At 35.7% G+C, this 25067-nt stretch overlaps 1 protein-coding gene across 1 annotated transcript in view; it reads right to left on the bottom strand.

The window, feature by feature from the left end:
* Positions 1 to 25067, bottom strand: part of WRN (WRN RecQ like helicase) — a gene marked incomplete at both ends in the record, with an annotated part of 136466 nt that overhangs the window by 66979 nt on the left and 44420 nt on the right. The window contains 7 exons of the mRNA XM_080710251.1: positions 10843 to 10949; positions 14552 to 14634; positions 19354 to 19422; positions 20191 to 20299; positions 20575 to 20642; positions 22563 to 22638; positions 24392 to 24524. Of these exons, the coding sequence (XP_080566377.1) occupies positions 10843 to 10949; positions 14552 to 14634; positions 19354 to 19422; positions 20191 to 20299; positions 20575 to 20642; positions 22563 to 22638; positions 24392 to 24524 (645 nt within the window). The remainder of the gene's footprint in view (positions 1 to 10842; positions 10950 to 14551; positions 14635 to 19353; positions 19423 to 20190; positions 20300 to 20574; positions 20643 to 22562; positions 22639 to 24391; positions 24525 to 25067) is intronic.

Here is a 25067-nt window from a genome sequence, read left to right as displayed (position 1 = left end):
CAGCCACCTAAATGAAACAAGTTCTTAACTCTTGAAGTTTATTATTTAGGTTGGCAAGTCTTGGTTTCTTTACTAATAGGCACCAATTTTTGTCAGAATATCCAATAAAAGATAAAATAATCTTGTAACTTTGTTTAATCTTGTGACTTTATAAGGTTAGAAATATCTTAGTCAAGTACCTGGGCAGGGAGGATCCCAATACTGGGGGAGGCTGAGACAGGAGGATCACAAGTTCTCAGCCAGCCTCCTCTATTTAGGGAGGCCCTCCGCAAAAATAAAGTTTTTTAAATTTTTAAATAGAGTTTAGTGAGTCCATTTAAAAATAAAGGATAAAAACGGACTTCTGGGAAGATGGTGATGGAGAAAAGCAGCGTTTACAAGTCCCGCTAACAATTGATCTCTATTACCACAAAATCAGTGTCTTTCTAGCCAGAAAACACCATCCGCAGATAAATAAAAACTGTAAATACAAGAGACAGAGAAAAAGAAAGCTGGAAGAACAACCAAACACCAAAAAAGAAACCAGGCTGCAGTGCACAGAGCTGCACTGGAGCCATCTTTCCTTGCAGCACTAGGCTCCAGAACTGAGCTCAAAACCAGAGAGGAGATTCGCCGGCCTCACGGCCAAGGATGCGGCAGCAGCACCATACTGCTGGCAGCAGTGGTGAGTCCACCAGACGGCTCCAGATCAGCGCACTCAACAAGCCACCAGGTTCCAGAGAGGAGGGGTGGACAGTGAGATGCGGTGAGCAGCTGCAGAACAGACGGACAAAATTCAGCAGTTTTTTCAGCGCAAGGAGTGTCTAAAGTTCCCAGGGGTCTGGCTCAGCACACCCTGCAGGGACTCAGAGCGGAGATCAAAACCAAAGAAGAAATATGCCAGCCTCACGGCTGAGGGCATAACAACGGTGCTATATTGCCAGCGGTGGCAGCAGCGAGTTCACCGAGTCCACTACAGCTCCATCAGCGCCTCAACAACTGTGAGTCAAATTGCGGCCCCTAGAGGAGAAATCCCAGTACTGTGCTCCCAGGGACTTGCACAGATAGTCTCCCTGGGTCAGAGATTTTTGCAATCCAACCCAGTGGGGAAGTGGCGGCGGCAGAGATATATCACACCATAGTTGCAGCTGCCCATGGGAGAACACCCAGCCTGGCACCCCCATGGTCTAAAGCAGCCTCGATTGACACCCTGGGTCTGAGACTTTGCGATACAACCCAGTAAAGGAGTAGTGGTGACTGAGATACCATAAGTGAAGTTATAGTGACCCAGAGAAGAACCCAGAGAAGGCACAAACTTCCGAAATCATGGGAAAGAGGAATAACAACGGAGCAATGAATGCCCACAACCCCACAACATCAGAACCTGATAACACAGAAATTCAACTTTAGAAATAATAGAGGACTTTTGAAAAGAACTCAGAGAGAGTCTAAAAGAGATAAAGGATGAAATCATTGAAGTAAAGGCCTCAATTCAAAGTATAAACAACCGATTAGACCACATGGAGAATAGAATCTCGCTCCTAGAAGATCACTCCAAAAATGAACGCATAGTCTCTAATTTAGAAAAAAAAAATCCAACAGCAGGAATTTGACATTGAAGAAATATGGGCCCATTTTAAGAGAGCTAACCTAAGAATAAATGGAATAGAGGATGGAAAAGAAGGTGAAACCAAAGGGATTAAGTAATATCTTCAAGGAAGTGATAGCAGAAAATTTTCCAAACTAGAGCAAGAGGTCGATACACAGATCCAGGAAACTTATAGAACTCCCTTTAGACAGGATCGGAGAAGAGGATCCCCATGCTACATAACTGTCAAAATGACTAATGTGGTAGCCAAGCAGAGAATCTTAAAGGCAACAAAAACAAAAGGCCAAGTGACATTCAGAGGCAAACCAATTAGAATCACTCCAGATTTCACAAACCAAGTCATGAAAGCGAGAAGGGCGTGGAGTAACATATTCCAAACTCTGAAAGAAAACAACTTCCAGCCAAAAATTTCCTACCCAACAAAGCTATCTATCAAATTTGATGGGGAAATAAGAAGCTTCCATAAAAAACAGTAACTGAAGGAATTTATATCTTCAAAACCAGCGCTAGAAAAAATACTCAAGGAGATCGACTGCAAAGAAGAAATGGGTAATAATATATGCCAGAAACAAAGAAACAAGATTTTCCATCTAGCAGATAACTAAGCTTAGAAGAATAAACAGTCTCAAACAGAAATAAAATCTTAATATGTTAGGAATTAAAAATTATATCTCTAAAATCACACTGAATGTAAACGGCCTCAACTCCCCAATAAAAAGACATAAAGTGGCAAAATGGATTAAAAGCCACAATCCATCCATCTTCTGCTTACAAGAAACACACCTTACAAGTAAAGATAGGAACAAACTCAAGGTAAAGGGCTGGAGCAAGGTAATTCATGCTAACGAAACTCAAAAGCAAGCAGGAGTACCAACTATGATATCAGACAAGTTAAACTTCAAACCCAAACTTATTAGAAGAGACAAAGAAGGTCATATTTTACTGGTAAAATTAATAATACAAAAAGAGGAAATAACAATAATCAACATCTATGCCCCAAACATAGGTGCAGCTACTTTCATAAATCAAACTCTTTGTGACATGAAGTCACATCCCAATACAATAATACTGGGAGACTTCAACACACCTCTCACAATACTAGACCGATCTTCCAGACAAAGGGTCAGTAAAGATGCCTCAGAACTAAAGAACACCATTAACCAAATGGACCTGTTGGACACATATAGAATATTTCACCCAACTACAGCAGAATTTACATTTTTCTCAGCTGTTCACAGAACCTTCTCCAAAACATCTGGATCTGTCTCCAGATCACATCCTGGGACACAAAATGAGCACTAGCAAATTTTAAAAATGTTACATACTTTCCTGTGTCATTTCAGACCATAATGGAATGAAACTACAGATCAACTACAAAAAGACCCATGTGGAAACTAAACACCACACTTCTGAATGAAGAATGGGTCATAGAAAATGTAAGAAGAGGTGAAATCAAGAAATTTCTAGAAACAAATGAAAATAAAGATACAACATATCAAAACCTGAGACACTTTGAAGGCAGCATTAAGAGGAAAATTTATGGCACTGAGTGCTCACATAAGAAAAACAGAAAATCTTCAAATAAATAACATAACGACAAACCTCAAAGCCCTTGAAAAGCCAGAACAACTGAACCCCAAAGCCGGTAGAAGACAGGAAATTATTAAAATTAGAGCAGAAATTAACAAAATAGAGAATAAAAAAACAATACAGAAAATAAACAAAACCAAAAGCTGGTTTCTTGAAAAAAATTAACAAGATAGATAAACCATTAGCCAACCTAACTAAAAAAAAGAGAGAATCAACCCAAATCATGAAGATAAGGATGAAAAAGGAGAAATTACTACTGACAGTGTAGAAATCCAGAGGATTATCAGAAACTACTTTGAAAAACTAATCTCCAACAAAATGGAAAATCTGGAGGAAATCGACAACTTCCTAGACAAATGCAAACTTCCCAAACTGAGTCAAGAAGATATAGAACACTTAAACCAACCAATAAGAATCAAAGAGATTGAAACAGCAATAAAGAGCTTTCCATCAAAGAAAAACCCAGGACCAGATGGTTTCCCAAGTGAATTCTATAAAACCTTTATAGAAGAGCTAACCCCAATACTCCTCAAACTATTTTGCGAAATAGAAAAAACTGGGACTCTCCCAAATACATTCTATGAAGCCAACATCACACTAATACCCAAAACGAATAAGACAGTTCAAGGAAGGAAAACTACAGGCCTATATCTCTGATGAACTTGGATGCAAAACTATTAAACAAAATACTAGCAACACACATTCAAAACCACATCAAAAAACTCATACACCATGACCAGGTAGGGTTCATCCCAGGACTAATATCTAGAATATACAGAGAACTCAAGAAACTCAACACTAAGAAAACAAAGCATCCAATAACAAAATGGGCAAATGAACTAAACAGACACTTCACAAAAGAAGAAATTCAAATGGCCAATAAATGCATAAAAAAATGTTCAACATCACTGGCAATCAGAGAGATCCAAATCAAAACTACCCTGAGATTTCACCTAACTCCAACTAGACTGGCAATCATTCAAAACACAAACAACAACAGATGCTGGTGAGGATATGGAGAAGTGGGAACTCTAAGATATTGTTGGTGGGATTGCAAATTAGTGCAACCACTTTGGAAAACAGTATGGAGAATCCTCAGAAGAATGGAAACAAATCTACCATTTGATCCAGCAATACCACTTCTGGGTATCTACCCAAAAGATAGGAAACCAATCTACCAAACTAATGCATGTTTATCTATGTTCATAGCTGCACAATTCACCATAGCCAAACTATGGAACCAGCCAAAATGTCCATCAACAGATGAATGGATTACAAAACTGTGCGCTATGTACACAATGGAATTTTACTCAGCCATCAAAAAAAACTCAATTACATCATTTTCGGGGAAATGGATGGAACTGGAGGACATTATGCTAAGTGAGATTAGTCAGTCACAAAAAATAAGAAATCAGATACTTTCCCTAATATGTGAGCGTTAGGGAGAAATGGGTCATAGGAGGAACTCTAGATGAAAAGGAAATCCTATAGAGTAGGAAACAAGGCAACTTAAAGGAGGAGAAAGAGGGGGTAGAGGAAAATTTCTAAAACACAAAATGTACTTAAACATATCGAAGTTAACCACTAAGCCAAGCAAGGGAAGGATGAACGGAGAGGAAATGGGGTGGGAATTGGGTAGGGGTTAAATCAGTGATGTGTACAGGTATGTACACACAAGTTTTTTTACCCCAATACGATGTATGAATATAATGCACCAATAAAATTTAAAAAAGAAAAGTATATTAGTGACCACCATTGTATCAAAAAAATTAAAATAAATAAATAAATAAAGGATAAAAACAACTCTGTGCTTTATAATACACATGAATCTACTCCCTCATTTCAAGTGATTACTGTCTATGTGCTGATCTTTTTTCTGACAAGTGCTAGAAAGAAAGTAATGAAAAGAGCCACTATAACTCATGAACTTTATAGTTCCTCCTATTTGGATATTACAGAATTTTAGGACAGATGTGGAATTCTATGCCTGGCTGCTCTTTCTCAAGGTTTACTTTGGTGATTCCCTTCAAATTGGAATCTATGTGACAAATGGCTTAGCGATTGTCTTGCTTCTTTTGTTTATTTATTTGTTTATTTAGTTATTTAGTTACTTAGTTAGTTGGTTAGTTTGGTAGAGGAGCTTGAGCCAAGGGATGTTTTATCTGAGCTATACACTTCCAGTCCTATTTTAGTTTTAGTTTATACTTTTATTGGTGCACATTGGTCTCACATCATAATGCAGTTTATAATGATGGTGATACACATGTACACAGCACTTGGTGGGCTTTCCCCTATCTCCCATACAGGGTGTTGAGAGTTAAATTGGTATACTCACATTGTACACACTATCAATGGAACTGATTCCTTCACTGGTCCTTCCTCCCTCTCTCTCTTACCCGAGACCACCTCCTTGGATATATTTTGACTTATTGAAATAATAAATTAGGAAGCATTGAAAGTTCATACCAGTTGTCCTAGTGAAACTGGAATTTGAAAAATAGCAACAAGGACAGAGAGAAAAATGATAGACCTACAACCACAAGGCGGCATTTCTCACCACTTGAAAACAACAGGGGAAAAAAGTTTTTCTTCCCAGCCATTGCTTGACAAATATCTTGCTCCAAAGGCTCAAAGGAAGGAACATGGCATATTTTACTATACCAAAGATGAAAATGATCCAATGACATCAATAGCTACGCATAATAAAAGATTTAATTTTACCTGAAAAGTATTTTAGAAGTACATAAAATATTTAAAACTCCTTTAACACAATTCTCCCAGAATCAAAGGAATAGAAAAGAATTAAAGAAAACAATTTTCCTAACTTCCAAGAGCTTCCTTTAAACCATTATAGATTAATAGAAATCAATCCACTAGGGCCCTGTGCCTAAAGTCTTTCACCATAGAAATCCCTTTTCTCTCTCTTACATGTACTATCACTACTAATCTTTCAGTATTATTTGTACCACTCCATATACACTTATATTTTGATATACTGATTTTGTATAGGTATGAATCTAAATTCTTTTACTAAATTATGACCTACCTGAGAGTAAAAACTATGTTTATGCTTCTTTAAAATAATTTATTTTATGCCAGGCGTGGTGGCACACGCTTGTAATCCCCACGCTTGGGAGGCGGAGACAGGAGGATCATGCACAGGTTCGAAGCCAGCTGCGCAGGAGACCCTATTTCCAAATAAAAACTATAAAATAGGTCTGGGAGTGTAGCCCGGAGGTAGAAGGGTTTCCGGAAACCCCAGTACCACCCAAAAAATAAATAAATAAAAGTGTATTTAATCAGCAGTGTTCTTTTTTTTTTTTTTTTATTCTTTTTTTTTTTAAATTTTATTTTATTGGTGCACTGTATTCATACATCATAGTGGGATACAAACTTTTGTAGACATACATGCACACATCGCCCAGTCAGCCCCCACCCGATCCCCACCCCATTCTCTCCCCATCCCTCCTTCCCATGCTTGGCTTAGTGGTTGACATCTAGTATTATAGCAATTTATCCAAAATTAAAAATGATAATCTCACATAACAGTTTCATTTGTCTGATACCAAGCGTTTGATGATTTAAAGATAGCATTTCAATATTTCTTTTTGCTTTCTTTCTTACTAGAGCATATTTTTTTCTGTTTTTTTAGGTGAAACTATCATATATTTATATATTTATTTTTCAGAAAAAAATCTATCCTAATATGGAATATGAATTCTAGATACCCAAAACGATCTTGAAAATGAACAAAGCTAGCAGATATATATTTTCTGATTTCAAACCATATAAAGCTACAATAATTGAAACAGTGTAGTACTGTTCTAAAGGCAGATATATAGACCATTGGAGTTAAATACAAGCCTAGAGCTAAATTCTTCCCTATATTGTCAAGTTATTTTTGACAAGGTTTCCACGAACATTTGGTGGTGGAAATAATAATCTTTTAACTAAATATTGTTGAAAAATAATAATTACATGGAAAAGAATAAAATTGGACCTTTACCTAATCCCATATACAAGTATTAACTCAAAATAGATAAAAGACCTAAATATAAATCTTAAGACTATAAACTTTTAGGAGAAAATCTGGGTCATAAAACCTCACAACATTGAAATTGGCAGTGATTTCTTGGATATGATTTCAATGGCACAGGCAACAGAAGAATATACAAACTCCCTAAAAAATAAAAGAAAATATTGTATATCCAAAGACAATGTAAACAGAGTTAAAAGTTACTAATAGAATTGGATAAAATATTTCCAAATGCTATATCTGAAGGTATATTAATATTCCAACTAGAAATCCTAAAAATTAACAACAATAAAGGCAAACAATACAACTTAGAGATAGGTAAAAGACTAACATAAATAATGAATCTCCACAGATAACCAATCTTAGTTGTCTGTTGGATGGAAACTCTTGTTTCTCTGGTTCTGGTGAGTGTTACCTATTTCTTCTTTGTAGTTAATCTCTTTGAGTATTTTCTCTAGCGCTGGTTTTGAAGACATAAATTCCTTCAGTTTCTGTTTGTCATGGAAGCTTCTTATTTCTCCATCTAATTTGATAGAAAGTTTTGCTGGATAGGAAATTTTTGGCTGGAAGTTGTTTTCTTTCAGAGTTTGGAATATGTTACTCCAAGCCCTTCTGGCTCTCATGACTTGGTTTGGGAAGTCTGGAGTGATTCTAATTGGTTTGCCTCTGAATGTCACTTGGCCCTTTGTTTTTGTTGCCTTTAAGATTCTCTGCTTGGCTTCCACATTGGTCATTTTGACAATTATATGGCGTGGGGATCCTCTTCTCCGATCCTGTCTAAAGGGAGTTCTATAAGTTTCCTGGATCTGTGTATCAACCTCTTGCTCTATATTTGGAAAATTTTCTGCTATTACTTCCTTGAAGAGATTGTTGATCCCTTTGGTATCACTTTCTTTTCCCTCCTCTATTCCAATTATTCTTAGGTTAGCTCTCTTAAGATGGGCCCATATTTCTTCAATGTCAGATTCCTGCTGTTGGATATTTTTTCCTAGATTAGAAACTATGCATTCATTTTTGGATTGCTCATCTTCTAAGAGCGAGATTCTGTTCCCCATGAGGTCTAATCGGTTGTTTGTGCTTTGAATTGAGGCCTTTACTTCATTAATTGCATCCTTTATCTCTTTTTGGCTCTCTCTGAGTTCTTTTCGAAGCACCTCTATTATTTCTACAGTTATTTTCCTGATTTGATCTTCTAGAAATCTCTGATTTTCTGTTTTATCAGGTTCTGATGTTGTGGGGTTGTGCACATTCATTACTCCAGTGTTATTCCTCTTTCCCATGATTTCGGAGGTTTGTGCCTTCTCTGGGTTCTTCCCTTGGGTCACTATGGCTTCACTTAAGGTGCTCTGGATCTCGAGTCTGTATTATCTCAGACCCCACTACTCCTTTACTGGGTTGTATCACAGAGTCTCCGACCCAGGGAGTCGATAGAGGCTGCTTTAAACTATGGGGGGTGCCAGGTTGCACGTTCTCCTATGGTGTGATATCTCTGCCACCACCACTCCCTCACTGGGTCAAGTCCCAGGAGGCCCAATACTGCGATTTCTCCTCTGTGGCCCGCAATTTGACTCACTGTTCTTGAGTACGCAGATGTAGCTGTACTGGACTCGGTGAATTCACTGCTGCTGCCGCCGCCAGTGGCAATATGGCGCCTCTGCTACGCCCTCAGCCATGAGGCTGGCGTATTTTTTCTTCTCTGGTTTTGATTTCCACTCTGAATCCCTGCAGCGTGTGCTGAGCTCAGCCACTGGGAGCTTTAAATGCTGTCTGCGCCGAAAGATTCCGCCTGGCTGTTCCGCAGCAGCTCTCCTGGCTTGCTGTAGCCGTCCGTTGAGTTCGCCGCTGCCGCCGGCAGTATGGCGCTGCTGCCGCGTCCTCGGGCGCGTGTGTCTCCTCTGTGGCCCTGAGCTCTGTTCTCAGTCCGCTTTCTCTCTGGAGCCTGGTGGTTTTTTTTGTTTTTCTGGTGATGGTGTTTTCTGGCTATGAAAGGCGCTCTTTTTGTGGTAATGGAGATTGGTTGTTAGCGGGACTCTTAAGCCCCGCTTTTCTCGGTCGCCATCTTCCCGGAAGTCTCATCAGCAGTGTTCTTTAGTGTAGTTATTTATGAGAGAAATCTTTCACCACTACCTGTGTGTGGAAATTCCTTCTTGGATTCTCAATTTTCTGATTCATTCACCCAATTATTTATTGAATACCTACAGTGAGCCAGACCCTGTTTTAGACCTTATATATCAATCAAAAGTTCCTTCCCACAAAAATATCCTAATAGAGACTCACAGGTTACACACAAAATATAGCATAGTAAGTTAAATAGAGATAAATGTTGTTTTTAAAAATAGTAAAGGCAAGCCGGGGATGGTGGCACATGCTTGTAATACCAGCATTTGGGAGGCTGAGACAGGAGGATAGTGGTTTGCAAACAGCCTCAGCTACTTAGTGTGGTCCTTTACAACTCAGTGAGACTGTTTCAAAATAAAGAATAAAAAATAGGGCTGGGGTTGTAGCTCGGAGGAAGAATACCTCTAGATTCCATCCCCTGTACCAAAAAAAAAGAGTAAACGTAGATGAGGAAGATACGTGATGGGAAGGGGATATTAATATGATACTGAAATACAGTAGCTCAAGAAAATTAAAAGAGATAGCAATATTTCAGCAAATACCTAATATAAGTAAGGAAACAGAGCACATAAACTACCTGGGCAAAAAGTATTCAGGGAGAGGGAACAGCAGGGGCAAAGTCCCGATGCAAAAGTATGACTACATGCTTAATGCCCAAGGAGGGCACTGGCTGGAATGCAGTAAGTGAGGAGGAAGCAGGAGAGGATGAAGTAGGAGAGAAAAGGAAGACGAAATCGCATATGGCTCAGTAAGCCAGGAGCACCATGTTTGCTTTCAGAATGAAATGACATGCTACTATTACAAAATTTTGAGCAGAAGACAAGGTCTACCAAATACATTTTAAAACCATCACAGACAGAAGACAGGAAAGAATGAAAGCAAGAGAGTACTGTGCTACTTCTGGTGAAAGAGAAAGGAGGCTTGTACTAGGGAAATGGTAGATTCCATATATATTCTGAACACTTCATAGGATTTCCTTCCTATCTAAATGTATGGTGGACTGTGATAAAATGAGTTGAATAAAACTGCAAAAATCCTGACCTGACCACCAGAAGGTTGGAGTTGCTATTAAGTAGAATTTGGGTAGGTAGTCTATCAGGAAGTCAATGTGTACCTAGCTTATAAATTAAACTTTATCATACACACACACACACACACACACACACACACAATATCCATAAAGAATGGTACTACATGCAGTTTCAGGCATTCACTAGAAGTCTCAGAACATACCCCTACCAAAATAGGGAGGACTATTGTAGCTACTAAATGGTCCGTTCAGAAGAGGTTTGCCAAACTTTATTCTAAGATATTTCTCAGTAAGTCATAGGCCAATCTTTGAAGGAAGCCAAGATTAGAATTTTAAAAAGCCTTTCTTGGATTTATATCATTCATTTACCCTTTCATATAAGTCTTCATCTTTTCAGCCAGTCCCCCAGCTCTGGGTGCTTCACTTGGTATAAATGTGATTTCAAGACATTAGAAATGTGATTTCAAGACATTAGCTTACCATTGGGAGTGCTGCCTTTAGGGAGCCCAATGTCCTAAATGAACTTCTAAAATCATGCCCCCACTCAGAAATACAGTGAGCCTCATCCACAGCAATAAGTGTGATACCTACAAAATAAGAAAAATGTAACAGTAAATAGAAAAAATAAAGTTTAAAAACAAAGAAGTCCCTGTAAGTCAATACTGTTTTCTTCAGTTAGGATACATTTCTTACAAAAAGGAGATTAAATAATCTCAATCAAAATATTTGGTTATGCCAGGCATGGTGGTGCACACTTGTAATTCTAGCATTTGAAAGGCTGAGACAGGAGGATTGTGGTTCTTGGACAGCCTCAGCTACTCAGTGAGACACTGTTTCAAAATAAAGAAAAAAAATAGGGCTGGGGATTGTAGCTTGGAGGTAGAATGGCCCTGTGTTCCATCTCCAGTACTGCCAAAAAAAAAAAAAAATAAGTATTTGATTCACACAAAAATATAAGCATAAACTGGTCATGGTGGCAGATGCCTATGAACCCAGTACTTGGGAGACTGAGATGGGAGGATCACAGGTTCAAGACCAGCCCCAGCAATTTAGTGAGACTCTCAACAACAAAAAAAGACACTGTTTCAAAATTTAGGAAGGAAGGAAGGAGAGAGAAAGGAAAAAATGAGCTTGGAGTATAACTTGGAAGTAGATTATCTCTGGTTTCAAGCCAAGTACCCCTCCACACACATACATGAGCATAAATAACACCAAATAACATTTAAAAATCATTATTGGGAACAGGGAAAGGAAAGAAATCAACAAAATGTATTAGGAGCCAGGCATGGTGGTGCATGCTTGTAATCCCAGCATTTGGGAGGCTCAGACAGGAGGATCATGATTTGTGGACAGACTCAGCTACTTTTTAGGCCCTCTGCAACTCAGTGAAACCCTGTTTCAAAATAAAGATTAAAAAATAGGGCTGGGGGTGGATCCTGGAGGTATAATGCCTCTGAATTCCATTCCCAGTACCTAAAAAAAAAAAAAAAAAAAAAAAAAAAAAAAAAAAAAAAACATTATGATAGAAGGGAAATATTTATATATTAATTTGAACAACATATTTGATTTCTACCTTCATTATTATTCCTCAGAGAAATGAATGGTTTACTATTACTTTGTACAAAAACCTATCATATATGAGCCATCTGCAATATGTCTTTAAAAAAAAGAATTGTTTTATTTCTCTCTGGCAATGTCTCCAATTTTATCTCATGAATTAGCTATCAAGAGAGATAGAGTCAGCAGGGCGTGGTGGCGCACGCTTGTAATCCCAGCATGCGGGAGGCTGAGACCAGAGGATCACGGTTCGCAGACAGCCTCAGCAACTTAGTGAGGCCCTCTGCAGCTCAGTGAGAGCCAGTTTCAAAATAAGGAATAAAAAATAGGGCCGGGGCTGTAGCTCAGAGGTCGAATGACCCTGGGTTCCATCCCCAGACTCGCAAAAAAAAAAAAAAAAAAAAAAAAAAAAAAAAGAGAGTCAGTACACTTCTATTGAGATTAAGTGCACCACTGTCCATGATTGATCACATATATATTGCAGAGAGTCCCTCAGAAATGACAGAGTTGGAAGACACGACGACACTCGCAATATCTGATATAAAATGGTGTGAAAAGAACTAAATCTCTTTATATACAGAGAGTGTAAAAAGAAACATAATTTGTTTTTTATCTTCCTAGCAACCTCTTTACTCTGCCCTATACCATATACATCTACTAAAACAGAAGCAACAGTGTAGAGCAATGCATTTCAAAGGGTTTTACTATACAACCATCCATTAAATGTCTTCAAGGTGTTTCAAAGTAAGGAAAAGTACTGCCTTTTTCCTAAATTATCAAATTAATATTTAAGACAAAATAATCTTTTACTATCTGAGTATTAATAATGTCCTGACACTAGTAGGGTTATTTGAAAAATAAACATACCTGTCATTCAAGCCTACTTCCAAAATCAAAAGATAATTATAAGTATAGATGGCAAGGAGTCTCCATATAAGAGAACATTTGCCATTTGTTACAAATTTAGACTACTTAATTTAACTTTTATCTGAAAATGATAAATTTGACTAGCTATATGTCAGACTACTGTACAAATAACATTTTGAGTATGTTCATTTTTGTAAGTACCTCACAATTTCCTGTAAACAAAAGCCAAAAGAAAATATTTTTAAAGTATTCTTGACTTAATTTATCCCTTTTTATTCAACAATGAATCACCCAAAACACTTTCATCTCTCCTAAGCAAAGTACTCTGCACTAGTAATTGCAGTGTTCATAACGTATCCATTATAAAACTAGAAAGTTATAATTCTTTGTCAAAAGTATCAAATATATATATATAGTGTGTGTGTGTGTGTGTGTGTGTGTGTGTGTGTGTGTTCGCGCGCGCGCACCACTGAGGGTGGAACCCAGGGGCTTTTCTACCTCTAGGCTATTTTATACTTTATTTGGAAACAAGGTCTCACTAAGTTGCTGAGAGCCTCACTAAGTAGCTGAGACTGGCTTTGAACCTGCACAATCCTCCTGTCTCAGCCTCCCAAGCGCTGGAATTACAAGTCTGTGGCCACCATGCCCAGCTAAAAAGTATCAAATATTTACTTAAAGACTTAAGCTAATTATAAATTTAACACCATCACGGAAACTAAACAAATACTAATGTGGAACCAAACATATTCAGACCACTATAAACAAGGACCTAGCTTCTACAATAAAATCATAAAATTTATATGGCGTAGCAAAGCTTAGTCCAAAGTAAAATTCACAACAAACTTCATACAGTCCAAGAGGAGATGTTATTTTCCATTAAAAGTAAAAATACCCCAATAAGAGAGTTTAACAGTTGATGAATATACTTTTTTGATAACATATTTGCTAAACGTTAAGTTCTGCTCTCATTCTTTTGTTGGTTTTATCACATACTAACAGATAAAACTTTATTATATTTTTAGAAAAACTTAACTGCTTTCATTATATGCAATATTAAATCACAGGTACAATGCTAAAGAAAACTCATCTGGGATTTTAATACATATTTATTCAAAGAGACAATATGATCTGAGAAGACTACGTTTGGTTACTTCAACTGAAGGTTTGAAATAAAGGTATTTGCAACAGAAGTCATGATTGCAACTCTTGAGTAGCAGAGCCTAATCACCAAGGAAAAAACAAGTAAAAAATGTTAAGTATAAAAAAATTAAAAAAAAAAAATGGCATCAGCTTTTGACTAATTCCAGACATACATTTTCTATGAAACGAGCTCTGACTTCAACTAAGTTTTTGGATTTTATGTATATGTAATCAATTATAGTTATTTATAATGAAAGGTTCTATGGCTTCCCACCCTGGCTATACATCAGAATCACCTGTGAAAAACTATAGATACCAGGCCCCACCGCAGGTCTCTTAAATCAGAATTTTCAAGGATGGAGTCTGATAGCCTACATTTTTCTAAAGTTTAAAGGCTGAGCCTCCTGAACAACAAGGGTAAAAAATGACTACATTGATTTAATTTATATTCAGAGTATGAAAAAAGGTAAATTATAATTTCATAGAATCTAGAATTCAACATTTATTCAATGATACATTCTGAAACAAACTTTAATAGAAGTGAAGTTTAGTACCTATACACAGGTTTAACTTGAAAGAATAACAACTCAGTAGGTATTTAGAGAAATCTTATTTTGTCACTTACCAACATTAGCCTCAAGGTGCTGGAGTAGGTCCAAGTGACCTGAACAGAATTCTGGAGTTATGTATACAATCTGGTACTTGCCTCTACAAAAGCAAGTAAGCAAATAAGAAACATACTACAATAAAGAAAGCAATCATCTGAATAAGCTATAATTAAAAATCAAAATACCTGATAAATTTTAAATATATTATCATAACTTATTAGGAAAGATTATATAAATTCTATATGTATCTATATTAACATGCATTAATTTCTTTGTCTTCAACACATCAAAAAAAAATGTGTCAATGCCTATCAGAGAGTATTTAGCACTAAATGAAAAGACAGGTTCTAATTTCCAGCAATCTAGTCCCAAAACTGAAGTGCTCAAGTTAAATGACTAAGCCTTGATAAACTTTCCATGATGTTATCTCATCCATATACTAGAGGACTACAACCTAGAATCCCTGCTCTCCTGCATTTAAACACTCAGCATTTGTGTTTACTCTATGTATTCTCTCTCTTGCCTTATGCCTATTGGGTCAGGAATAGACACTGTATCAAAGTGAAGCCAACTAGCTTCTGTCCTAGAATCAGTAGTTGTGATTAAAAAGGAACTGGTCAATAAAATGGAAAAAAAGAAAGGGAGGGAGAGAGGTGCAGAGCAGCCATTTACTTTGTAACTAGAAAAACAGAATACTTGTGGGGCATGGTGGTGCACACTTGTAATCCCAGTAGTTGAGAGCCTGAGACAGAAGGATCATAGGTTTGAGGCCCAGCCTCAGCTACTTAGTGAGGCCCTCTGCAACTTAGTGAGAACCTGTTTCAAAAAAAAAAAAAAAAAATAGGACTGGGGGTGTAGCTTGGAGGTAGAATGCCTAGGGTTTAATTCCCAATACCAAAGAAATGAGAAAGAAATACAGAAAAAAATATAGAGAAATATAAATATTCCCCATTCTTCTGAGGATTCTCCATTCTGTTTTCCAAAGTGGTAGTACTAATTTGCAATTCCACCAACAATGTATTAGAGTTCCCACGTCTCTACATCCTCACCAGCATGTTTTTCTTTGTATTTTGAATGACTGTTATTCTAATTGAAATTAGGTGGAATCTCCAGTCGTTTTGATTTGCATCTCTCTGATTGCTAATGATGTTGAACATTTTTTCATACATTTATTAGCCATTTGAATTTCTTCTTCTGTGAAGTGACTATTTAGTTCACTTGCCCATTTTTTGATTTGGTTATTTATTTTCTTAGCACAGAATCCCTTGAGTTCTCTGTATATTCTAGATATTAGTCCTCTATCGGAGGAGTCATTGGCAAAAATTTTCTCCCATTTTGTCAGTTCTCTGTTGAGGTTCTTGATAATTTCTTTTGCTATACAGAACCTCTTCAGTTTAATACAATCCCATGTATTGAGCTTCCTTTTAATTTCTGTGCCTTTGGAGTCTTGTTTTTTACCTTTGCCTATACATTGAAGTGTTGGACCTATGCCCTCCTCAAGGAGATGCAAGGTATCTGGTCTGATTTCTAAGTCTTTGATTCATCTCAAATTGACTCTTGTACAGAGTGAGAAAGTGGAGTTGATTTCCATTTTTCTGCATATGCTCGATCCAGTTTTTGCCAACATCATTTGTTGAAGAGGCTATCATTTTTCCAGTGTATATTTTTGGCCCCTTTGTCAAAAATGAATTGGCTGTAAGTGTGCACATTTTTTTCTGCTATATGATCCAGCAATACTACTTCTGGGTATCCAACCAAAAGAATGAAAACCAAAATGCATGCATATCTATGTTCATAGCCTCACAACTATGGAACCAGCCAAGATGTCCATCAACAGATTAATAGATTACTATGGGATATGTGCACAATGGAATTTTACTCAGCCATAAAGAAAAACAAAATTAAGTTATTGCGGGGAAATTAACTGAACTGGAGAACATTATGCTAAGTGAAATTAGTCAGTCACAAAAAGTAAGAAACTGGATGCTCTCCCTAATATACAGAAGCTAGGGAGAAAAAGGGTCATAAGAGAAACTCTTGTAGACAAGGAAGGAGAAACCACAGATGAGCAAATAAGGCAACCTAACTGAGGAGAATGGGAAAGAGAAAGAGGGAAATTCTATGAAGTACATGATGTACATTAAAAAACATATCAAAATCAGTCACTAAGCCAAACATAGAAAGAGGAATGGAGGAAGGAATAAGGTGGAAATGAAGAAAGGCTAAATGAGTGATGTGTACATGTAAGCCTTGTTCCCCATTAAGAAGTATGACAATTCACCAATTAAAATAAATTTAAAAAAGAAAGGTAAACATATACCCACCACAAAATCCAATCATTTTGCCTCTTTGTATATACCAATAAAATGAAAACACATGTTCATACAAAGACACATGTACAAATTTCCATACTAACTTTATCTATAATAGCTCCAAAATAGAAATAATCCAAATATCTATTGATAAGTAAATGGACAAATTCCAACGTATGTCCAAATTATGTTATATATTCAACAAAAGTAATGAACTATTAATAAATATTATAGCACAGATTAAATCTCAAAATAATTTTGCTATATTACTTAAATCAGACCAAAACAGAATTAACAAAATGTATGACTGAATCTGTTTATATGGGATTTTAGAAAACATTAATTTATAGTGATCAAAAGCAGAAGAATAGTTACCTGATGAAGACAAGGAAAAAGGAACAAGTGAATCAAGAAAAGCATGAGTAAACTTTGTGGGTGATGGATATGTCCATTATCTTGATTGTGATGATGGTTCTATTGGTGCAAACATCATCATGACTTATCAAATTATATATTTTCAGCATGTAAAATTTATTGCATGTAAATCACATTTCAATAAAGGTGACTAAAGTGCTTTGTAAAGCTGAAAAAAATGTTTATAAAAAGACTATTCTAAAAATAGTTACATCAGCTTTATTAGAAATAGCCTAAGCCAGGCATGGTGGCACACGCTCGTAATCCCCGTGCTTGGGAGGCAGAGACAGGAGGATCATGCAGGTTCGAAGCCAGCCACGCACACTGGCTTAGGAGACCCTGTTTCCAAATAAAAATGTAAAAGTAGGTCTTGGAGTGTATCCCGAAGGTAGAAGGGCTTCCAAGAACCCCAGTACCACCAAAAAAAGAAAGAAAGAAAGAAATAGCCTAAGCCAGGCATGGTAGGCACACTTGTCATCCCAGCATTTGGGAAGCTGAGACAGGAGGATTGTGGTTCACGGACAGCCTCAGCTATTTAGTGAGGCCTTCTGCAACTCAGTGAGACCCAGTTTCAAAATAAAGAATAAAAAAATAGGGCAAGGTGTGTAGCTTGGAGGTCGAATGCCCCTGGGTTCCACCCGGAGACCCACAAAAAAAAAAAAAAAAAAAGAAAGAAAAAGAAGGAAATAGCCTAAAACTGTAAACAGCCTAGGTATCTATCAATGAGAAGGCATAAAAGAAATATATATATTATATATTATATTATATATTCATATAATTAAAGATCACTCATATTCTTAAATAAAATACATGCAACAACAGAAGAAATCACAAGAATATTATGCTGAATTAAAATGTCTTACACTAAACAGTACATATTGTGGACATTTCTATTTCATGTATATGGTTACATAAAATTCTAGAATAGAAAAAGCTAAAATGTAGAAGAAAAAATTAAAACAGTGGTTTACCTCAGGATGGAGGGTGGAAAAGGACAGAATAGGGAGGCATGAAGGAACTTTCTAGTGTGACAGTAATATTCTGTTACCTTGACAGAGGTTTGGGTTACATATTTTTAGACATTTCTCATTAAGTCATTTCTCAGTAAACACATATATACATTGTTTGCATATAGACTAAAACATATATACTCAAATTTATATATGAATATATACATATTATTTTTATGTGCATCTGAAATGACATTCTTGGGAATTATTTCATGATAGAAATGGTGAAACAAGAGACCTAGAATTCAGTATCCTCTGAGAAAGAAATTAACTGAGTGATTTGGGGCAATTATTTATTTTTGGGTCTGTTTTCTAAACTGTACAATTAGACAAAGATACTATGTTCTTTTGCAGTACTGGGGATGAAACCCAGGGGCATTCTACCTCCAAGCTACACCTCCAGCCCTATTTTTTTATTCTTTAGTTTGAAACAGGTTCTCATTGAGTTGCAAAGGGCCATAGTAGCTGAGGCTGTTTGCAAACCACGATCTTCCTGTCTCAGCCTCCCAAATGCTGGTATTAGAAGCATGTGCCACCACACCCACCTTCTATGTTCTCTTTGAAAACCAAAATGTTATAATTTTCTAACTACAGTGCTAACCTTATTGTCCAAGAACTAAGATTAATTGATATATTTAAATTTGGAAGATTTTAAAATTAACAGTCCTACAGCTAATCCATAAAATAAAAGTATATTTTCAAATCATTGACATTTTACTCATGTATTTAATATATATATATATATATATATATGTATATATATATATATATATATATTTTTATTTTTTTTTTAAAGGTGGTGGTACTGGGGGTGGAGCCCAGGGGTCTTCTACCTCCGGACCATACTCCCAGACCTATTTTATATTTTACTTGGAAACAGGGTCTCACTCAGTTGCTGAGAGCCTCACTAAGTAGCTGAGGGGCTAGCTTTGAACCTGTGCGATCCTCCTGTCTCAGCCTCCCAAGCTGGGATTACAAGCATGTGCCACCATGCCCAGCTTTAATAAATTTTTGTATACAAAAAATTCTCTCATTTACCATGGACACCTGACCAAGTGATAAGAAATCATATAAATTACTCACAATTTAATATCTTCGAGAACATATTTTGATTGTGCTGATCCAAGGAAACAGGCTGGAATATTAGACATTCTAAAAAAAGAAAAACAAATATTCTAGAACAATGTATGCACTACAAATACCAACTTAATTCTTATGTGAGAAAAAAATAAAGAAATATGATAATGTATATTCCTCTTCTTTGCATTCTTTTTTCCTTTTGTATCTCACTAACTTGACAAATTCTTTCAAGGGCCATATCAGAAAGTAAGTTGTTAAACTAAGTCTTTGAGTCTTTGAAAAAGACTGAAAGCTCAAGCTGAAGAAGAAAGGTTTTTATACACAAAAAAAATATACTTCCATCTATACACTTCATTCCAAGCTAAAGAGTATGGGTTACAGAACTAGAAAAAAAGTTTAAAATAGTCAGTGTGAACTGGCATTAAGTAATAATGCTATACTGGAGAATTTTACTAGGGGCATCTGGTAGGCTTGAATCACAAAGAACTTAGAAAAAAGATCCGGATTAGATGTAGGCCAGTGGTATTGTGCCTTCCTAGCAAGCAAAGTGATCCCCAGTGGAAAGAAGGAAGGAAGGAAGGAAGGAAGGAAGGAAGGAAGGAAGGAAGGAAGGAAGGGAGGGAGGGAAGGAGAAAGAGAGAGAAAGAAAGAAAGGAGGAAAGGAGGAATTAAAGGTGGGAAACTCTTCCACTAAAGTATCAGGTATTACTCATAAGGAAAAACCACCACTTTGATAAATCCATTATTATGAACTAAATTTTAACAGACATGAAACAACAGATATTTTATTTCTAAAATAAAAAAAGAGAACAATGACATAGCAATGCAAACATTACTTACTGAAGCTGAAGCACTTGGTCTTCCATCAAAGAAATAAGAGGCGAGATGACAATACCAATCTTGCCTACATAAACAGGTGGATACTGGAAGCACAAACTCTTTCCATATCCTTGAAATAAAGATAATATACAAAGAAATAAAAATAATTCCTTGATATTTTAATTTCTTCTTACAATGTATAGGAGGCTGAGACAGGAGGACCATGGTTTGCAGACAGCCTCAGCTACTTGTGAGGCCCGCTGCAACTTAGTGAGACCCTGTTTCAAAATAAAGAATAAAAAATAGGGCAGGGGGTGTAGCTCGGAGGTTGAATGCCCCTGGGGTCTATCCCCTCACCCACAAAAAGAAAAAAAAAATTAGGTTGTTCACTTAAGTTTCACTTACCAGTTGCCATAACAACAACATTATCTCTTCTTTCTTCCAATACAGAATAAATAACTTTCCACTGAACCCTTGAAGGTAAAAAGGAAAAAGCTATTTTGTTTTATTAATAAGAATCCCAAGATAAGTTAAAACCCATTTATTTTATTATTATTATTTTTTTTACTTTTTGAGTTTTATATATAAATATGTACAAGTCTTGGAACTTTAAGACAAAGAACTCCATTTGATCAACTTCCCATTCAGGCTGCCTAAGAAAAAACTAGAAGTTTCCATTTTGGTTTATGTATTGAATCTTACTACATATATTTAAAGTATAAAATTAATCCCAAGCTTCATACTAGATATCCAAAAGAATTAATGCTTTAAAATAAATAAGAAAGCCAGGAATAGTGGTGCACAACTATAATCCCTGATATTCAGGAGACTGCAGTTGGAGCTCCAAGCTAGCTTCCGCAATCTAAAGAGACCAGGTCTCAAAATAAAGTATAAAAAGGGCTGGGAATGTAGCTCAGTGGTAGAGCACAACCAGGTTAAGTGCCCAGTACTACAATAATTAAATAAGTAGGTAAATGAGAGAAATGCTCAGGTTTCAAATGAGATAACTTTGTGAGGTATGATATTGTTCTATATCCTGATAATGAGTTAGGCTATATGGGTGTGTGCATGTACGCTTTAAATTTGTAAACATACATTTAAGGTTTGCATGTTTCCTTGTATTTAAATTTCACACAAAAAAAACTATAGATAAATATTTAATTCTAGTCAATGCCTTATGTGCTAAAATATTTAGAAGTGTAATGATGTTCACAGTTGACCCTGAGATCCTTTGAGGATTTTGATAGAATAACACACGGACAGAGATGGATAGATAGGTATGTGATAAAAACAAGTATAGTGAAATGTTAATAGTAGAAGCTAGGTAGTGTATATATAAGCATCCACAGTAAAAAGAAAATTAAATTATTATTAGACCCTTTAAACTACATTGATTCTTAGAAAAGTGTTTTCATAAAATGATAAAGGAAAATCATTTGAAGAAATAGCCTACTGCTATGTTCCTAATAACCTATACTTACCTAAGTGCTGATTACACAGTTTGTAGTTTATAAAAATTCAATGATCTGTACACATATGTGTACATATGTAGAATATATTAAAATAAAATACTTTTAAGATTGAAGAAAAAAAACTCTTCAGTAGATTCCATTTTGAACTTTCAAAATTAGAAAATGCTAGTCGAGATTTTAACATTCTTAATAATTTTGTTTGAATTTACTCATTCCTCATCCCATTTTTATTCATTTTTATACTTATAAATGTGCTCCTTAGATACACATTTTGAGTATGTTAAAATAGATAAGATTACCACTGTTCTTCAAACTCAACTTTTCTCGGAATTTCTATTATATCAATGTATTATGAGAAATATACACAAAACAGGCACACAGATACTTATTTAATGAAAAATAAGTCAGCATTAAATAAAAATTCATTTGCTAATGTTTTTAAACTAGTTTTGACATAAAACCACTCAGTTAAAGGAAAATCATTTTCCTTGCTTATAAAAACAACTTACAAAAATATATTTTACATAAATACGTATTACTTTGAAATGATTTTGTAGTCACAGGAAACACAGTGTGTTTGATTATAGTGAAGCTGTGGTGCCACTTTTAAGTAAATTTTACCATTTTTTCTTTGTAAAGAAAATACTAGCCGGGCATGATGGCGCATGCTTGTAATCCCAGCATTCAGGAGACAGAGACCAGACGATCCCAGTTCGCAGACGGCCTCAGCTACTTAGCAAGGCCCTTCCCAAATCAGTGAGACTCTGATTCAAAAAATAAAAAGAATAAAAAATAGAACCGAGGATGTAGCTCAGAGGTAGAATGTCCCTGGGTTCCACCCCCAGTACCATAAAAAAAAAAAAAGAAAGAAAAAGAAAATACTAAATATGTAACAATTTAATTAAATAAGATTATACTCACGGTTTAAAACTATTATGTCCAAAATAGGTCTTAAGGCAAATAATTTGCTTTCCCGTGGGATCAGGCAACAAATGGACTTAAAATAAAATTAAATAAAATTAAATTAAATGGGCATTTATGTTAAAATACAGAATTACGCTACATAAGAGGAAAAAAGTTTATTTCATTGGTTTCTTGTAGGGAAAATAGCTTTGAGAGGCTGGGATACGAGGATTATAGGTTCAAGGCCAACTTCAGCAACTCAGCAAGACCCTCCCTATTCTATAATTTAAAATAAAATAGGGTTGAGGGTGTAAGTTAGACAAAGGTTGCTCTTGGCTTCAATCCCCTGTACCAAAAAAATAAAGAACATAGTGATAGGTACCAGAGGATACTGTTTTCATTACTATCCAGTTTGGTCCTCTGTGTTTCAGTCATATGACTCCAGGTAAACATTCTGATTACTACTAAAGTATTAGAATTTGGTTGTGGTTCCACTAACACTCTAAAAAAAATAAACTGATGTGCTGGGCGTGGTGGCGCACACTTGTCATCCCTGCCCTTGGGAGGAGGAGACAGGAGGATCACGCAGGTTCAAAGCCAGCCACGCTGGCTTAAGAGACCCTGTTTCCAAATAAAAAAAGTGTAAAATAGGTCTGGGAGTGTAGCCCGGAGGTAGAAGGGCTTCTAGGAACCCCAGTACCACCAAAAAAAAACAAAAAAAACCCTGATGCTTTGGAATCAACTATACTTCCAAGATTTAGCATATAAAATGTACCATAGCAGACAATATACCAATCCAAATTTTATAACACAGTCAACTTTCAATTAATGGTGATGAGAAATTAGTTTCACAAATAAAGCACAGAAAAAATCTTCTAAAATTTTAGTTACTTAAAGCTAAATTTAGTTACCTAAGTTTAGTTACCCAATCTAGGTAAGTTTAGTTACCTAATCTAATTTAGTGCAATAAACTTAGCTACCTCTTACTAAAATTCGAAATGAACAGCACAATGGAATTATGTTAGCTCTGCCCATGTGACTTTCACTGTCCATGCTTTGGCTGAAATATTCATGAGTGGCCAAGAAAGGTATACTTTGTATGTCACATATTATAAACAATAAAAATGGTTATAATAACTAACACTAAGTTAATTATACTTTTCTACTTTAGCAATTCTAAATAGAAAGCCAAACAGAATTAAATATATCATCCTTGTTACAATTTAAAAATAACAAAACAAAGAGAAAAACATTTTATTAATATATTCATGTATACTTTCCACCTAGAAAATGTTTTACATTTTTCATATATCAATGAAGTCTAAGTCTAGTAAGAATTCTACTTTATGAAAACACACTGCAATTTTCCCATTAAGAATTTTATTATTTGCACTTAGGTAGAAAGGATGTGTAATACATTCTTTACTCTGGTTATCACAAAGTCTGAAAACCCGTCCACTTTGTTCTTTTATATTGCTACTTAAGTAATAAGCTCCTGAAGAGCAAATACTATATATCTGTGTCATTTCAATGATATTTAATATAATTAGTAAATGATTTTCATTGTCATTAAGGCCCAGACAAAACATATAATTCAGGGTGGAAAAATAAATATATAATTCACCATTTTTACTGAACTACATAATGCTTCTATTACTAATTTTCATAAATAATAAGATTATGCTTTGTAGAAACAAGAGCACTAAGAATTCAACAGCAAATTTATAGGAACTAATAATTAAGTATATAGCTCAAAGTCCCTGACCTCCAGATCACTTAATACCTAAAGCCTAAATGAAAGTGATAGGATCAGAGGTCAGCCCTTTCAAATATACTCCAGTACTTACCCTCATCTTCTTCCTCTTCAATAGCTGCATTTTTATCCTCCTCTGCTTCAATAGGAAGACTCTGATTTCTTTCAAATTCTAAGTAATTAGAATGAGTTGGTTCTACCGTGCCACCATTTAGGTTTTCTAAAGACTGAAAGTTTAAAAAAAATAATAAAGGCAAAACCACTGACAGTATTGTATCTTTTTCACCAAACACAAAAGGAGTATTATTAACAGAACATACAATTTTGTTCAAAGCTGGCAGATGTGCAACTACCACAAAAGAACATGTGTGCTCCTCTATAAATACGTGCTTAAGATGATTTCCAAGGCACAAGACCAAAAATGGAATGCTTCCAGCATAAACAAGGTTCATTAATAGCATATAATAAACTGCTCCTAGGGAAATCAACCATAAATTTTAAATTTAAATAATTTAAAGTATTTTCTTTATTGTACTTCAATGGTTTCAATTCCCAAGTGGTAAATAAGGATTTCAAAGTTATTTTTATAATGAGTTTCTCTGTAGCACACCTGTCACATCTTCTTGAGTAAGAATAAGGTTTAAACAATAAGCAAACAATAAATGTGGATTTGTTTTGTTTTGTTTTGTTTTTGGTGGTACTGGGGTTCCTGGAAACCCTTCTGCCTCCAGGCTACACTCTCAGACCTATTTTATACTTTATATTTGGAA

The sequence above is a fragment of the Muscardinus avellanarius genome, assembly GCF_963383645.1.
Source record: "Muscardinus avellanarius genome assembly, chromosome: 14".
Classification (NCBI taxonomy): Eukaryota; Metazoa; Chordata; class Mammalia; order Rodentia; family Gliridae; genus Muscardinus; species Muscardinus avellanarius.
Note: the sequence above shows the minus strand (reverse complement) of the source record. Positions and strands in the feature narration are given on the sequence as shown.